We start from the raw sequence: 17,433 nt of genomic DNA, 5'->3' as shown, positions 1-17,433 counted from the left end.
CTGTTCCCATGAGATGAGCATCTGCTTCTCTCTTCCATGTGCTCTGTGGGTGTGGATGCTGACATTCACAGAAAAGGTCAACAAACAGAGGAACTGGAACCTTCAGTCATATCAAAGGGTAAAAGAACATTCTAATCACTTACGGGAAAAAAAACAACCAAACACATACACAAAAGTCTCCTGATACTGAGGTATAGTGTGCTTTTGGAAAGGTGTCCGTAACTTTGGCTATTGGGTAATTTTTAGGGTATCACATTACCTTTCCTTTTTTCAAAAACAATTTTGGTAGACAAAACACCCTGACTAAAGTGAGCAGGAACAATATATTTTATTAAGAGAACACAAAATGTAAAGCTTCAGAAACTGTTGACTGGCAATATATGACAACGCCCACAGCCTATCACACAAACAACATGCCCAGACCTGCCAGTCACCCAACTGTGCCCACATTCTAATTACTCTATTAATTTTTAGTCTAATTGGTCTATTTATCTAATTATCTCAATTAAGAGAGGGAATACTGGTTCTTTAAATAGTCACACTCTAACAGATGCAGCTGACTGGTGCTTTTGAAGAGTCTTAAACAGGCACACTTCATAGCCTTGTGCTGTGAGCAGATGTAAGTGCAAAGACCGCAGAAACCGATTCAGGTTAATGTTTATTCACACATGAGTTCAGTTCGTTTTCAGTCAAGATTGCCTTGCAATTTAGAGCAGATCGTCTTCGACAAGTTTGGGTCAGTGAAGTGATCTAAAAAACAAACGCAACATCAAGTTACACTGTGTACTTTTAACTTTTGTCACATGTCGCATGTTGTTCATTTTAGATTATTTCTAGTTAGTGCATAAATATTAAGACACTTTTAATCTGTGGTACTGATAATTACTTACCCGCTGCAAACTCGCGGATATCGACAGGTCTTTTTAAAAAAACGTCTCTGCCAAGAATAACGACAGGAAAAAACACACTCAGAACTCAAGCGTGTAATTATATTTACTGAACTACTTACGCTACAGTGATTTCTCACTTCTTTAATTGATACAGACCTACCTCATCCATGGGATATCCTGTTGATTTTGTAATGTTTTATCTAATTGTTCTTTTTTCCCCCACAAAAACCATTTAAATTTGGATCAACATTAAATACTGTATGATCAAGAAAGTTTATGAACCTTTAACAAGGATAAACGTCGAAAAGTATTTCTGTTTGAGCTGAGCTCCATCTTGTGCCCACCCTCGGTGCAGAAAAACTCAAGTCACAAGTAAATCCTGCTGGGAAAGTAAGGGCATCATCGACTGTGAAGGACACAACAGCAACACAAATAGAGAAGGAATTATGTCCCTAACGAGACAGATTACCTATAATCTGATTTCCAAATGTTTTTTTTTGTTGGTAGAATTATAGCCCTGTTTAACATTAGCTAACTAGTCGTCGTTAGCTAAATTACTAACCTCAAAAATTCGCTCAACAACACCTCCACTTCTGGGTGAGACCTCAGATACTTCTCGTTCGCGATCCTTGTTGTTATCTGTACAAAATACATGCAATGGGAAGAAAGAGAATGTAAACTAGCAAACAAACTAACTACAAATAGGTGACGTTCTATATAGCTAGCAGTTAATGTTAGCTGTTAGCTGTAGCTTGCTAACTTCTGTAACGTTACATCTGTCATAAATAACGTTAATATTGATAGTTACACCGACTATTTAACCAGTTAATATTTGTTAGCAAGGTAATAATGGCTAACTAACGTGGCAAATATTTTTTTCCAGTCGAGATGTCGAAAATAACACTTATTAGCTAGCTAGCTAATGTAAATTTATCTAGAATCGTTGACTACTGTTTCTCAAAGAAAGGCCATCTCTTTCAGAAATGCATTAGTTTCGCATGTAGCAAACAATAATAGTTAATATTACAGCCAGCTAGGTTTATTACCTTGAATTGTCGGAGTTTCTCCTGTTGTTCGGGGCTCAGGGCACCGATGTCCAATTTTTCTAAACCACTTTTCTCTGCCATCATCGCCCCTCTCGACTCTGCACTTGCCCACCTGTTGTTGTTGGGCCGTTGCTGGGGCAACAGCTGCTTCCTTTCTGGCATATATTTTAATTTATTAAAACACATTGTCTCATCAAACTTACTCAATTACATTGCGCTCTTCGTCTGTAAGCAAATATCGCTAACATATTGAGGCAGCTGAGGTACAGTTGGCTTTATATCCGTTTGATATGCTCTTTCTAAACTTCAATAGCTTGTTAGCTAGTTAACATTTGAACTAAACATCAGGGCTCTTCAGACTTCTATTACATTTACTAGGCAGGTAGTGAAGACAGTGAAATGTTACACACACGTTTTTCATTCATAGCTAGGTCGTAAGGAGCCCCTTAGAGGACATAAGAAGGAAAGAATAAAAATTCCCTTTTATTACCTTAAATTTGACAATCCGTACCTACAGTTTAGTTATTCGATCCCTGTGTTTATCAATTCGTGCCCACAATGTAGTGGGCGCACAAATTATTATACCGTGTGTACGCATTGATGAACTGGGTACGAATTTCGACGATGTCCTCAGGGGGTTCTGTAAAAATCGTTTTGATTTTGTGGGGGGATAATTGCATGTTAATAAAAACACATACTTGAAAATCAGCTATCTTTAGATCGGTGCTTAACGGCATAGATAACAGTTAAACGAACAAATAAAGAGTGGCCATTTAAATGACGTTCCCGGACAGCGGCGGAACAAACCTGCTACATTCCACGTGGGATTCAGCAGCTAGGCCGATGAGGGTTTCCTCCTCTCGCCACTCCCAGGCTGGCTGCCAGTTATTCTACACTCGGATGATGTCAGCGCAGTGGTACCCAACTTCCAACGGCCGTCAAAATATACTGTAGTGAGCTGTGTGCAAGGGTTGCTTTCCTGTAGCCTAAGCGCTCTTGCGCCAAGTTGTTATGGTGTTAGGAGTTACATAAATGGGGAAAATGCAGAGAAAGTGAAATTCATCATTACACTACATGTGTCATTAATATTAAATTTCCATCGGTCCAGCAATCCAACACAAACATACCGTACTAGCATGTACAAATACAGAAAACTGTGTTTTTATTTTTGTTCAAAAGTATTGCATATCAGATTCTCTAGCTTTCAGAACTTGAGGAATCTTTAAACCAGGAACAACCTACTGAATGATGAATCTAACTTTCAATAACTATCAACACTTGTGCTTTTGATGTTTTTGAACAATCAGTAATGCAAGTAAGTATACATGTAAAAAAGAATGTCCTGAAACAAACATGATTAAACTAATCAAGCAAAGATTAAACTAAACTAAGCAAAAAATATATATATATATATATAATGCATATTAACTTATCCAAATCCTTCATAACTGATATAAATTTGAAATGCTCACAATAAAATGTTTCCTCAATGAAAGCCTCAGTAAAGGTGGATGTCACAAGTGCAAGCACAAAAGAATATGACCTTTTAAAAAGGACAGCTTTAAAATTAACCATTAATAATAAATCATATTCCATTTAAAACTATAAAAATTATACAGTGATGCATATAATACAAGTAAACATTTTATCTACAAAAACAAAAAAAGTAAATGGGGCCCTCTTTTTCCCCTAAATAATTATAAGACATGGGAATATGTTTTATAAAAGCAGATATACTAGTGTATATGTTTTTTTTTTTTTTTGGGGGGGGGGGGGGGGGGGGGGGGGGGTACTGATATAATATTAACTGATAATATTAAAGCCATGTGTAAACAGCAGTGACACTTAACATAGACTGATGGGAGTACTGTTAAGAGAAAACCATCTTCATTATTATTCTGCACTTCTCTGTAACCTACAGATGAATGACTGTTTGAAAGAATGTCCAATATTACACAATCTTCTTGGCTGTGGTTTAAAAATACAAAGACCTCTCAAAAAGCAAAACTAAAAAAAAAAAAACATGCATACCCCCAACCCATCATAAAAACCCTCCCAAAATTACAAAGATGGAAGACAAAAACAGTTACAACCAGTAAAAATATCAAACGATAAAAGCTGCCAGTCGTAAGATAAAAATGTTTTTTTTTTATATATTGTGGAATCTTGGCCCAGGGGTCACAATGATGTCACTGTATGGCTCAGCCTGTGTGAGGTCGACGGCCTGCTGTTTCTTCAGCACCAGGAAACTGTAGAACTTGGCGGCTGCCTGCTTTTTGTGGTTGTTCCTGCACAGGTCCAACAGGCTGATCGACTCTGCTCCGGTTTTTGCAAGGGCTCTCTGTGGAAAATTAGGGAGAAACAGTTGCTTACCAAAATCCACTGCCCATCAGAGTCATGCTCAGTTGAAAATAAATAAAAAAGTAATTAAATGAATTACTCTGCAAATCCCTGTGATAAATAATCAATTGTTAATTTACTCTGGATTATCAAAAGCAGTATATGAAAAGACTAAACCTAATGCTAACAATAACTATAAAGTAATGTTGGCCATTCTTGAAACTACACACTATTAAATTCTGAACCCACAGACATGTAGTTCCCAAACTGAGTGCTCAGATTTTTTCAATTCCAAACCTACCTGCAGGCCATGTAGCATCTGCTGGGTCCTCTTGTTCCACCTTTTCTCCTCCTGGTCCTGGTCTACACCCTGACCCTCTTCCTCCTGGCAACCAATCAGACAGACATAGCAATGACAAAGGGCTGCTGCAAATGAAGCATCACATTGTGTTACGTATTTGGTTACCAGATACCCTTCTCTAGGGTGACTTGCATATCTTACATTTTCACCCATCCATTTACATAACTGGACATTACATTATATTATTGGCACTTAGCAGATGCTCTTATCCAGAGCAACTTACACAGGTTACAGTTTTTACATGCTATCCATTTACACAGCTGGATATTTACTGAGGCAGTTCTGGATTAAGTACCTTGCCCAAGGGTACAACAGCAGTGCCCCAGCAGGGAACTGAACAGGCAACCCTTCGGTTACAAGTCCTGCTCCATAGCACCATACTAGGCTGCTGCCGACATTTGCTACAGAAAATCAGTACGATGGAAGTTGTTTCCAGATCAAAGCTGCTGTTTGTGCTTCCCTACCTCCTCCTCTTCCTCGTCATCTTTTTCCTTGTCCTTGCTCTTCTCGCCCAGCAGGTCCAGCTCGGGGATGAGATGGGAGATGCTGGCTGACTCCTCAGGGGGCAGGTCCACCTGAGGAACATCCATCTGCTGCAGCAGGGAGGAGCGGTCAGGTTGTGGCTCCAGCGCCCCCATCTGCAGGGAGGGACACACACACCGAATCCATTATCCTTTCCTATACATCCATTCTACCGTCTGAAAATTCGTAATAACTTTTTTAAATTGTAGAATTTGTAAAAAGAATTTTTTTGTTTTAAATTTTCCATAAAAAGTCTTAGAAGTGTTTTACAAGGGTCCTAGGGTAGGCATAATTACTGCCCGCTTTTAAAAACAGGCGAGTGAGATAAAAGGCTCGTTTACAGGCAGGGCTGGATCAGTGTCCCGGGCCTTGCGCTTGTGCCCACGTTGTGTGGAGGGGGGTGGCATGACCGACTCGTCCAAGGTGGTCCTGCTGCCCTCCATGGTCGAAGCCTGCAGCATGCTGGGCTCCTCCATAATGGTCTGGTCTGCGAGCGGGTGACAAACATACACAAACACTGTAAGATACTGCACAAATAACCCAAGTATTTATACATTTGTATATATTTAATTTCGCTTTAGTAATCCATCGAAGAAACCGAAACCCAGAATGTGTTTGGTCAGAAGCACACACCACACTCCTCATTTATCTCAAAACAACAGCATATCTCCTTTCACCACAATTAAAATCTGTTCTTTGAAATAATAAACCTGCACATTACTATGATGTGCAGGGTGGTGACAAATTCAAAAGAGGGGCTTACCAATGATATCCCTCTGCTGGGATAACACCTCCTCTCTGGGGACCTCAGGGTTCTCCAGATCCTTCAGGAAATCGTCCAGATTTTCAGCCTCACCACCCTTTCTCCTCTTCCTCAGCTCATCCGGCACCAGAGGGGTCATGCAGCGCGTAAACATCTGTTCAGGAAAAGTGTCTCTCTTCAGTTACTCCTTCATACCACCATCCACACCCAATAAGCAATAAGTCCAAATGAGGACATGTACCACCAAAACAAACCAACTCCATGTAGTAAAGAATAACTGAGGTGTTTCGTTCAAGCATCAGGTATCAAAATGAAAAGATCCCAGTAGTATGAAACTAAATAATGCTACAAAACACACCTACAGCCTAGCCAAAATCCAGCAGCACGCAGAACGCACAACTGAAGTGAGTTATTTGGCTATAAAGTATTCTTAAATGTCATTCAGTTGTCCTATCAAGATTAGTAGATACAAAGTAAGTATGCAAAAATGCATTGTTTAAAATAATTTTTGCCATTAAATGACTCGTTCATTGAATCGACAAGCCATCAAACCTCATAAAACAAAGGACTGTGGAGTGTTCTTCTTTCAGCTGAAGATGACACTGAGGAGATGGCTTGTTTATGTTAGGTAGTTCTAATTTACTCATGCAGCAGGTACGGCTGGAGGGTGAAAATGCACAACCATTTGATGAGATGCCAGCATGGGTTTAAAATGCCTTTAGTTACACCGGCGCTGCAGTTGCTTTTGGAAGGGTGTAGACATGCATACCCACAATGGGGACTGCATGACTGTTCACAATCAGCTGTCCGTACACATGCACGTGCATGCACACACACACAAACACACCATACACAGAACATGTTCATAAGGTTTTTCTTCCGAGGGAAGACGACACGCAATGTTAAACAATTAACATCTTGGAACAGTTTTACATGCATGCCGAACAAGCATCCAGACAAAAAGCTATAATTAAGATATTGTTTTATGCTTATAACCTTTGTAACGTCACTCATTTATTCCACACTCCCCTTGTGACATACATAGCATAAATACCATTTATACATTATCCGCTGATACAAATGCATATTAAGCAAGGCAAATTTGATTTGAATATCTGGGCTTCTACATCTCCATCAAGCCCTCGAACTCTAGTTCCCTATCCCCAAAATACCCTAGTGCAGTGGGTCTCGGTCTCTTAAGTGACACAGCAAACCCCCACGCAACACAAAATTTGATGCATACTTATTCTCATCGAGTTTGAGGCTGCGCAATGCCTTCACTATGTGCCTCACCTTGAGAAGACGGGTGTTCCAGAGAGGCTGGGCAGGCAGAGTGAAGAGCTTCTCTACACCTCCTGTCTCCTTCCACATCATCAGTTTCTTGGTGGGCGGGGCCAGATCCAGGGTGGTGACGATGTCAGAGTAATCGCTCAGCTGGGCACGAATCGTCTTGCTGTCTAGCTCCTTCACGCTGTCCACAATCAGCTTTCTCTTCCTCTTCGCCTTGGTTTCTTTCACTGCATTGGGACAAGGACAGGACATCTCAGTAAACACAAAAATCATGTATTTAAAACTTACCTTTAACACATTTTAAACATAGAGATGCTTGTAAATAATCATGACTCCTACACTTACACTTACGAATTTATGCTGACACTGAAAGGCTTTTTTAAGTTACACTACACTTGCTAATTTACCATTTCTACCATGGGCGTCAGTTTGTTTGGAAAAGTGCTGGGGAGAATGACGGGTTCGACGTGTTCACACCTTTTTAAAGTAGTGGGGACGAAATGGGCCACGACAAAAAGTGGTGGGGACACTGTGCACTTTAAATTCTTTTGCTTTGCAAGTCAGGCTAGATAGGAGTGCCAGCAACATAAATAAACAAAAAAGACATCTGTGGTTAATCATCCTTTTAAGTACAGTGACTGACTCCCTCTCAAGATGGTGAAGCAGAGGGAATCAATCTTTTGTTGGTTACTACTCTTCAGGATTGAGACAGTCAAAAGAGCTTCTCACCAGTGATGTCAATGGGTTCCAGGGCGAACGCTTCGTCCTCATTGTGGACCAGCGTGGTCTGCTCCGTCTGATCCGTCATGGTGGGGAGGGGCTCTCCAGGACCAGAGTCTGGGCTGTCGGGCCCACCCGCTACACACAAAACAGATCAAACCTCAAAGGCAGTCAGTCAAAGAACGAAATTAACATTACTAGACTCACAGAGACATTTGTGCCAAATGGTTGCCATCACTTACCTGACAGGTTGTCAAAGTCATCGTTGTCGTCACCACCATGATCGGGGGGCATCATCATGCTCTCAGGGAGGACTGGGGGGTCATCAAAAATGCCCCCTCCATTGTCACTGCTGAGCAGCTTATCCACTAATGAGAAGAGAAAGAGAAAAAACATTTTCAGACTGTGAACTCGGCAACCTCGGCAACCTCCCCACCAAACATCATCCAACACCTCACTCCTCAAACTACTTCCACCCAATCATTAACCGTGTCTTCAAAACAGCAAGATCCCTCTCCAGGCTCCTCCTTCTCTTACCCAGCATGCCCCCCTCGCTGCTCTCCATGGGATTGTCCCCAAAGTCGTCCTTGTACTGGCCGTCATACTCCAGGTGGTTGGACTTCCCTGCCATCTGTCCGGCCCCCGGCTCGGCCTCCAGCAGCAGGTTGGCCCCATGGATGATGTCCACCTCAAATGTACCCTCCTCTCGCATCATCTCACGGTCATCCATGCCAAAGTCAGCTGGGAAGAGAAACACCAGCCTTACTTAAATGCATGCTGGGTGAACAGCAAAGACAACAAATGCAAACAGCACCTAAAAAAGGTACATAAGAGGTGCATTTCTTGATTCCACTGGAGCTTAAGCAGCTTATAAATAGACATATGGTAACTTCTGCAGTTCATCCATTTAATAACAACTTGTGCAACTTCAAAAAAAAATAATAATGATGCAATGCTTTGGGTTCAGAAATTTGGCAATACAGGGGTGATTTGCAAAAATTTAAACATACAATGGAGCTGGGGTTGACATACCAAAGTCATTCTCCTGCAGAAGGCTGAGGTTTCCCACTTCCTCCCTCATGGTGATCTCCTCAACTCGGCTCTGGTTCAGTGTGAACTGCTGTGCAACATCAATGTCACTGCAAAACAACAATACACAGCGGCCCAGATTAACTACAGCAAATGTATTCAGTCAGTTACAACTAACAAGACATTACCTGAGGAATTCAAAAAGGACTGGAAAATAATACATCTCCTTTGGAATAATAACTTTTCCCCAACAGATCCAAGAAACAGGTAAAGAACTCTCTGTATTCAGCTTTTCTCCAAAGCTCTGAGCAAGGAAGCCATTCCATTTAGTTTGCATATGGGTGCAAGTGTTGTCAGTGTGTAGGTGGAAACATATGTCCTTCTATGACTACAAAGACAGAAAGGACAAAAGGAAGCAGAGATACACCAGAGGTCCACTAAGCCCAGAAGAACCCTACATGTGGCATGGCAGTAATGCAAATTGGTAAGCAAGATAAAAAGGCAAAGGGCTTTGCACAGAGGAACTCACTCTAGAACTGGTAGTGGTTGATCAAAGTCATGAAACTCTTCTGGCAAGGTGATTGCATTATAGGCAGCCTCACGATTCTCCTCGGGTAAATCCACCACACCTGCAAAGGAAGATGGGGGTTGTAATTTTGCCACACTCATCTCCAGCACTGGACATATGCTAAAACAAATTCTTTGACATGTTCTTTAAAATATTTTCAGACCCCACCTAGTCCCAGGTTTTCAAGTCAAAATGTGTGAAATATTCAGACAAGATGCTGCTGCTCAGATGAGCTCCGTGCCTCTGAATGTAATACCTCACCTATAATGCTTGAGAGGTCGTCATTCAAATACAGCTTCCATTCTAGCAGAACATTAAGCTAAAACAACAAGCTATCTCTGCTGGCCGGTTAGCGAGCAAACAGACTTTTTGTCAAATAAAGCTAGTAGAAATAATGACTTTTATTTAACCAGTGTTTCATCTGCTGTGCACGCCCATGTTTATATCCACAGGTTCTGGTATCTGACCAGAGGTATCTGATCTGGTATCACACCTGGATCAGATTTAACTGTTAACAAAGCCTGAACACTAGTTTCATGACAAATGTTAGTATTCTGATACCTTTATGGACTTTGCTGGCTTCCATGATACAAAATAACTTAAGCATAATTCTAATTTCAACAGATTTTATATTCATCTGTTTCATATTAAATGTTGTCAGTGTAACACATCCTAACCATTTGTACACTATTTACAATTTTAATTGTGCAGTCAGGATCTTACTGACAGTGTGGTTTTTACACTTTGAAGTTGTATGTAGCTTTCATTAATATCTTTCAAAATCACCAAGGAGTTAGAGTTACAAAATTATAGCACTTTGCTACATTTGCTGAAACATAATTTTTTTGGGCTGTATCTGCATCTTGAACCACTGAATGCACAGGACTATGGAAAATGGCTCTAGTATGTAACAGGCAAAAGCATTCTTAATTCTTGGCCCAAATGACAGTCACATTCACCCATACGCACTATTTTCTCTAAACTCTTTGAGGAAAATTCCAATGCTTTTTATTGATTTCATCTCAGACTATTTTTCTGTCACTTACTAACCTACTCTAAAGTGCCTGAGTGCTGATTTCCTTTTATCTGTGTCAGCCAGTCATAGCCTAGAAGACTGAAATCTGGCTTGCCTGCCAACTATACATTTCTGTAACACAGCTGTGTCAAAAAAAAAAATTACTATACGGTTTGGGATTGGCCTCATTAAATAGTTAAACAGACATGTCAAAGCCCACTGTCCTATATCCTATTTAAATTTTCTGAACAGACTTTACCTGGACGGAAGGCCATCTTGATCTTGATGAAGGCCTCATTACAGTCAGCCAGCAGGTACTTGGCTTTCCTGTGGTAGATTCTGACTACACCAAGGAGCAGATGACCAGATGTTCGCAATGCCATTTTCACCTAAGAAATAATATTATTGCATTACGTTCATTCCTCTGTTGGAACAGACACAAGGTAACAGCACATTGAAATAAGAGCCAAGCATTCACTACACTACATTACATTCAGTTAGTGCACACTCTTATCTAGAGCAACTTCCATCACAACAGAACATAAGTGTGTCCGTTCAACTCTAATGAGCAACAGTGTCAGACCAGGCCCCCAGACCAGTGAGTGTGAGCATAACACTATTCAAGCCCTAACACAACTTAACTTGTCCAACCTGACTAAACAAGAGAAGCCACATATACTACCATGCATCAGTCACTTGATGATAAAATCAATCTTCCAGCAGAAGAAATTTACAAGTCCTTCAGCACCGTTTAAAAAAATACTGCTACTGAGCCATAAAAAAGGCATAACGTCCAACTGTTAACAAAACAGAAAAACATGTGTATATGTAAGCTGCTCCGGATAAAATCGTCTGCCAAACAACTGTAATGTAATGTATGTATCAAGCCCCAGGAGTGAACAATCTTGGTGTGTATTAACAGGAAAATTCTGCAGACGTCCCTCACCTTGGGAGATATGATGCTCTCCACACTGCTCTCCAGGTTGCACTCAAACACATGCGCTTTAGTGAGCTTCTTATCCCAGTGGGCCGCTAGCCAGATTTTGGCCAGCGGCCCACGTTTGCTGAGAACAAAGTGGGCGTAGAACATCTCCCCAGCTCCCTCTCACATCGAGCTAGGGGGACGGCCCAACCTGCAGGTGAAACAGGTTCGCTAAAGTCAGTCAAGCACTTGGCTAAATTTGGATAAATACGGCAATATGCAAAAACATGTCCTAGCTGAGGATGCGTGGGTTACAAAAATTACAAGTTGGAAGTTTTGTTTTTTTTTTTGCAAATTTCTTGTCAAACAGCATTTGTTCTTTGTTTATTATATGACTTTTAAAACGGGTTGAGGATTATTATTAAGAATTGGGAAATTATCTGCAATTTCAGAAATGTTTAGTCTCAAAAATTTCTACTCCCAGCATAAGCTTTAATGTTATATGTTCTGTGGCCAAAAGACGGATCAGAACTTCTTCTGCCCGGTCGTCATATTTCTAGTAAGCCCACAATATTTTCTCATTTTGATTAAGCATGTCTGGGTAATGACGGAAGACATTCAAGTACTTTAATAAAGGTTTCTTTCTTTTTTTTTAGAAAATTAAATACCGTTAGGCACTGGTGGATATTTCAGTCTAAATATTTCCAGCTTTTACAACGTTTTACAACGTTTACAACAACGTTTAGTGCTTGAGCTATACCCCGTGTGAACAATATTCAATTGATCTTTCCAGACATTATGTCACTAGATAGACAAAATAAGTGGGGAGTAGACCCTTCAATAATTTTCCTTAAAAGTGATCAGCTATATGTTAAAGCTATTTGTTAAAAGTTACAAGCTCTGTTAAACAATACTTTTATATAGTCAGGCTATTGTTTACTCACACGCTGCATGCAATTATCATCAAATGCATTGCCTACGAGTGGTCTTGCAACAGTGTAGCCAACTCCCTACTATTTCAGGCTAAGTGGCCATTCCATGGCCGCTAATATTTTTGTTCGTAATTTAATTTATTATTTTAGCCAGCCATCTGACTAGATAAAATGTTTAATTGGTTGAATTACTGCTTATATTTATTCAACAGAGAAAAGGTGCTTGAAACGCTTATTAGACACATCCTATAGTTATACAATTGATGCAGCTTAACTAAAGCAATTATGGTTAAACGGTGGGGAAACTACAAAAACTATAAAAACAAGAAAACCATACGACCGACCCCTTTCCTGTGGCTCCTGAATGTTCAACTCAGGTTTTGTGGCAGCGGTAGATAAATTATCGTAAAAGATGAGTGATTGTAAAAGGAATCGACTACTCTAGACAACATTATCTATCAAGACTAAAACAATGCGCAAGGCAAGCAGACTTGCCTGTTCTGTGCGACATATCGTTAACTAGCCAGCTGGTTGGCAACATAATTGGGACTAACTAGCTAAAAGACCATGCATGCATATACTTTATATTTTGTAAACTGAAAGATTAGACAACACACTGTTGTTTCACTTACCTTCTAAACTCTGAATATCGTGTTTCCGTTTTCGGTGGCCGACTATGCTTCAACTCCCCTTTTGGCTGTTTCACTGTAAAACAAACAAGATGGCGCTAGTCCTGTGTTTCTTCTCCCGCCTGTCTCTGTTTAAATTCACAGGGTGCTTGCAGTCAAAATACTCACGTAGGATCGGATACAGTATAGAGGGGGCGTGTCAGTATCCAAAATAACAGAAGGATAAGCAAATAATTGCATTAATCAGCTAGAATGAGTCATGATTGTATAGGTAGGTAAAAGGTATTTAATATGTATGTATAAAATATACATATATATTTTGTAGTCATAGATGTAAATATGCTAAATTAGTGTTATAATGACAACGAATATTACATAGAATGAGATTATTCATAGGATATATACCTATGTATGAAAGAAATACAAGGTAACTTCATTTATCTTCATTATATAAACAGAAGACGATTTATAGTCCGACTACGTTCAGTTCAAGTAAGGTCGCCTTATCCTAGAGTGACCTCTTGTGGCCTTTTTGGTTGTCACAGTTTTTACAGCCCCCCCCCCCCCCAAAAAAAAGATAAAATACATAAATAAATATGACTAAAGTAGCGTATCCCCTTGCCAACAAATAGTTCTGTGTTAGGAGCTACAGTTTTCCTATTGATGTAGGCACAATGCCAGCATTTCACATTTAGATCTCAAGTCACTTTTGGGATATATTTTATTAAAGTATCAAGTTTCCACAGTGTGCCACTTGTACATCACAGACAAGGCTCCATATTTCATGGAACCGGTATGCACACTTAGCACCCTCTGTTGCGGGTTTTGATCCGGGTAAACACAACTTCACTTTGTCAAAAGTGAGGGCCGGTCTTTAGTGTCTGCTACAGGGAAGCAACATCAGAATGCAAAGCATGGGTCCAGCTCTTACGAACAGTAAAGACATATCAATCCTTTGCAATACAATTGCTCCAACTGGTCTGTTATGCCCCAAAACGCAAAGATACATTTCAAAGGTATGTGACTAGTGATATTTAGCCAGTTAAAAAAAAAAAAAAAAAAAACAATTCATTTTTGTAGACACTGTATTTATTGGTGAGAAAGACTGCAGATATGTAACTGTGACAGTTGATTCTGAGTAAAAATTCAATTACCTAATTTTCTATCAGAAGTTTACAGAACTTCTCATTGATCAAATTCAATGGCATACTTTGAGACTGAATTTCATCAAGTCAGACTGCTGTGAAAGGTTTGTTCAGCAGAGTGAATAAAGTTGGCACCCACATCAGCAACACACTCAAATGGAACATCAACACTGACCACATTATCAAAAAGGCCCAGCAGAGACTTTTTTTCCTAAGACAGCTCAAAAAATTCAAAGTAAAATGAAGCCTCCTCCTTCAGTTCTACACAGCCATCCTTGAGAGCATACTCACTTCATCTGTAACAGTTTGGTATGGCAGCTCGGACAGTCACACACGCAAAAAAACTGCAGCGCATAGTCAACAAATCATCCAAGATTATTGGCACTCCCCTCCTATCAGTTGAATCACTATATCACAAACGAACAATCAGAAGAGTAAAAAAAAAAATCTCTGACCCCTCTCATCCTGCTCATCCTAAAACAACTCGTTTTAAAAATAGCTTTTTCCCCACTGCAGTAAGGACTTTGAATACCTCTGTCTAACCCTGAAAGAGGTACCTGCACTTAAATCTCCTGTGCCAATCTTGTAAATATTGTCTACGTATCTTGTCTTGTGGCATCTGTGAATTCTCCTATGTCAATCTTGTAAATAGTGTTTGTGAATATTGTCTGTGAAATTTGCCATGTAGCATCTGTGAACGTTATCTGCCGTGCTAATCATTGTCTCTAATGTCTAATGTGATGTTGATTGTCTTATGTGATGTTATCTGCCTATGTTTGATGTTACTGACACTACTGAAATTGAGCTTATCCTTCATGCTGTACCGAAAGCAAATTCCACCGACCTCGGTTGTGTGGTCATTAAAGATGATTCTGATTCTGATTCTAAAAACTTTAGGAGGTACAGAGAGCTGTGGTTACCCAGTGAATTTCTGACTGGGGTTATAGATTTTGAACACTCTAAGAGGCGCCACTGTTTCTCTAAGCCTGTGTGCTCATTGTGCACCCAGTGGTACAGCTAAAGAGTCCTCACCTTCCACAGCATCAAAAATTCCACAGCTGAAATCCAGACTACTGAACCACACAGGCTCCTATTCTCTGACCGCAAATGTTAAAACTAACAGAGCCAAACTGACACACAGGACAGAGTATATGGGTAAAAAGAACTCTGGGGTCACAAGCCACAGCAGCTTCTCCCTCTATCCCTCCCCGCCTTCTCTCTAAGAAACCTTGTTAAGACACTTGCACTTGCCCCAGTCCTCTGGGACATGTGACACCTGGAGCAGAAACTCCAGGGCAGGAAATCTCTTAATACATTTACTTATCTAAATAATGAATGCATATATTTATTACCATTTACAATGATATATTATTTACTATGATTTATACAAATTCAGACTATGTACATGCTGATTCTCAAAAATGTTCAGTGCAACAATCCTAAACTAAAATCATAATCACATCACATAAATTGAGGGTGAAGGCACAAAACAACACTGACCAATGTAATATACACCAGGGTCATACAGCTGGTTTCCAGGGGAAACAGTTGGCCAAAAGAGGCGCACCATAAGGCAGAAATTGTTGTCATGGGTTTAGGTGGGCCAGGCCAACCCAGACTCACTTGTTGAACTGAACCTGGTATAGGCCTATACAGTACACAGTATACAAAATACACAAAGCTTATAAACTGTAATAGTGAAATGACTGAGAGAAATGAAAGAAATAAACAAAAGACAATGAGTTGACTCTAAATAACCACAAAAATGCTGATCCTGAAGTTAATACATAGTTACAGACAGATGTCTTGAAAATATATTGAGATAATCCGAAAATAAATTATAATGTAATATCATCAGTACACACTTTAGGGGATATTCTCATATCTTTTCTGCAATGATTAAAATGGTTTTAGATGGAAAGGTTCTGGCAGTAGCTTGACTCATTTGGTCCATAGATAGAGACTAGGATCCTCTGTATTTGTTGCACTATGATCTGATAGAGAACATTATTTTAATGCCCAGGTCCTTGCAAACCTTTGGATCAATCAGTGCACATCCAGAAATTATGGTTCTTTGCAATAAACCCACAATTCATAACCACAAGAACAATATGCAGCTATTTGGCAGGAGATGATACATCTAGCTCACCATACAATATGTTTTGCAAAATGGGGGCTCATGAGTTAAAAGCATCATGAGAGGATATTCCCCAAGCAATAACACTGATAAGAACCTTTATCGCTTTTTTTATAAAATGGATATATAACTGTCTGAACTCTACTAAGCTACATAAAATAAGGCTGCATTAATTACATAAAACTGTCAGTGAAAGTAGTGATGTTACCTAGCTTGATACAATACTTTGAATAATTTTCCTAATATTATCTAAATGATAATGCTACATTTGCTAGCTAGCCAACAACCTGGCTTTTGAAACATCTAACGTTACACAATAGAGTGCTGGCTCACTACAAGAACTACTAACTGACGGACGTCCTATCACTACTAACTTAACTTAACTCTTAGAGATGTGGAATGGATCAGTTTCCACACTGATGCTTGTCAATGCACATTGATATTAAAGCAGTGCACAAATTCCACAACTGGGACACACACTGACTAACAGGAATAATAGATAGCAACTTATCACTTTATAAATTACTGTGGTCGTAGCACTGCTGAGTAAAGCAAGTAAAATTTTCACTGACATGATATTTTTTGGGAATAAATTCAAATTACATTCTAGCTAGTTTTACTTTAAGAAACATGATTTTTCATTTTGCGGTATCTTCTCAGGGCCACGAAACATTTAGTCATTTTCTGATTTTGCAAAATTTGCAATAAGAATTTTTCATCTCGTGCCTAATAGCTATGTGATTAAATACAACAAAATTAATTCATAAGAAAAAAGATGGCAAATCTCTTTTGGGCTCAGGGGATGAGTAATAATGGAGTACTGCATTTAGATTCAGCAACATAAAGTCACATCATTCTGTGTGCTTGGTCTAGTTCATCCATCCAGGTGCTCTGCATCTTTGTGCTGTAGTCCTGAAACCAGCTGATAAGTAGAATGAAATAGGATAAATCATGATTAATTTCAATCTTGGTGATTTTATGGTATAATAATCATAACCATAATTGTGGCAGCCGTCTACATGTCATCTTCTTGTCACTGTAATTATTTCTATAAAATGCACTGTTACTTCATCATCAAAGAGCAACCTTACACACTGGAGCAGCTACTGAACATGCTCACCTCT

The 17,433-nt window shown here is 39.6% G+C and overlaps 2 protein-coding genes across 5 annotated transcripts; both read right to left on the bottom strand.

Annotated features, from left to right (window-relative positions):
• Nucleotides 1-318: 318 nt before the first annotated feature.
• LOC118785152 (RIIa domain-containing protein 1) lies at nt 319-2,772 on the bottom strand. 4 transcript variants are annotated; one of them, XM_036539713.1, is made up of 5 exons: nt 2,744-2,772; nt 1,937-2,087; nt 1,453-1,529; nt 891-937; nt 319-750 (listed from the first exon to the last, which is right to left on the bottom strand). In XM_036539713.1, the coding sequence occupies exons 2-5, from the start codon at nt 2,018-2,020 to the stop codon at nt 686-688; spliced, it is 273 nt and encodes a 90-aa protein (XP_036395606.1). In that variant the 5' UTR covers nt 2,021-2,087; nt 2,744-2,772; the 3' UTR covers nt 319-685. The 4 variants fall into 4 exon arrangements, with proteins under 4 accessions (XP_036395606.1, XP_036395604.1, XP_036395605.1 ...); XM_036539711.1 differs by having other exon boundaries at nt 1,937-2,091; nt 2,744-2,769; XM_036539712.1 differs by lacking the exon at nt 2,744-2,772 and adding an exon at nt 2,427-2,456 and having other exon boundaries at nt 1,937-2,091.
• Nucleotides 2,773-3,717: 945 nt separating this feature from the next.
• Nucleotides 3,718-13,100, bottom strand: LOC118784746 (double-strand-break repair protein rad21 homolog A-like). The gene is made up of 14 exons (XM_036539147.1): nt 13,031-13,100; nt 11,491-11,677; nt 10,804-10,933; nt 9,491-9,590; nt 8,965-9,071; nt 8,470-8,673; nt 8,175-8,300; nt 7,942-8,070; nt 7,216-7,439; nt 5,923-6,076; nt 5,501-5,646; nt 5,102-5,275; nt 4,578-4,661; nt 3,718-4,277 (listed from the first exon to the last, which is right to left on the bottom strand). The coding sequence occupies exons 2-14, from the start codon at nt 11,632-11,634 to the stop codon at nt 4,086-4,088; spliced, it is 1,914 nt and encodes a 637-aa protein (XP_036395040.1). The 5' UTR covers nt 11,635-11,677; nt 13,031-13,100; the 3' UTR covers nt 3,718-4,085.
• Nucleotides 13,101-17,433: the final 4,333 nt, after the last annotated feature.

This window comes from Megalops cyprinoides, chromosome 10 (genome assembly GCF_013368585.1).
Source record: "Megalops cyprinoides isolate fMegCyp1 chromosome 10, fMegCyp1.pri, whole genome shotgun sequence".
Taxonomy (NCBI): Eukaryota; Metazoa; Chordata; class Actinopteri; order Elopiformes; family Megalopidae; genus Megalops; species Megalops cyprinoides.
The sequence above is the reverse complement of the archived record's forward strand: the minus strand, read 5'-3'. Positions and strand labels throughout refer to the sequence as shown.

Bases quoted from the DNA above. Each gene is read 5' to 3' on its own strand.
- LOC118785152 (XM_036539710.1), bottom strand. From the start codon at position 2,098: ATGCCAGAAAGGAAGCAGCTGTTGCCCCAGCAACGGCCCAACAACAAC. The intron at 938-1,452 runs GTTAGTAATTTA...TATTCTTGGCAG, and splicing joins TTGTTGAGCGAATTTTTGAG to AGACGTTTTTTTAAAAAGAC. The intron at 751-890 runs GTAAGTAATTAT...TTTGTTTTTTAG, and splicing joins TATCCGCGAGTTTGCAGCGG to ATCACTTCACTGACCCAAAC.
- LOC118784746 (XM_036539147.1), bottom strand. From the start codon at position 11,634: ATGTTCTACGCCCACTTTGTTCTCAGCAAACGTGGGCCGCTGGCCAAA. The intron at 5,276-5,500 runs GTAAACGAGCCT...CCCTCCCTGCAG, and splicing joins ACACTGATCCAGCCCTGCCT to ATGGGGGCGCTGGAGCCACA. The intron at 4,278-4,577 runs GTAGGTTTGGAA...AATTTTCCACAG, and splicing joins AGATGCTACATGGCCTGCAG to AGAGCCCTTGCAAAAACCGG.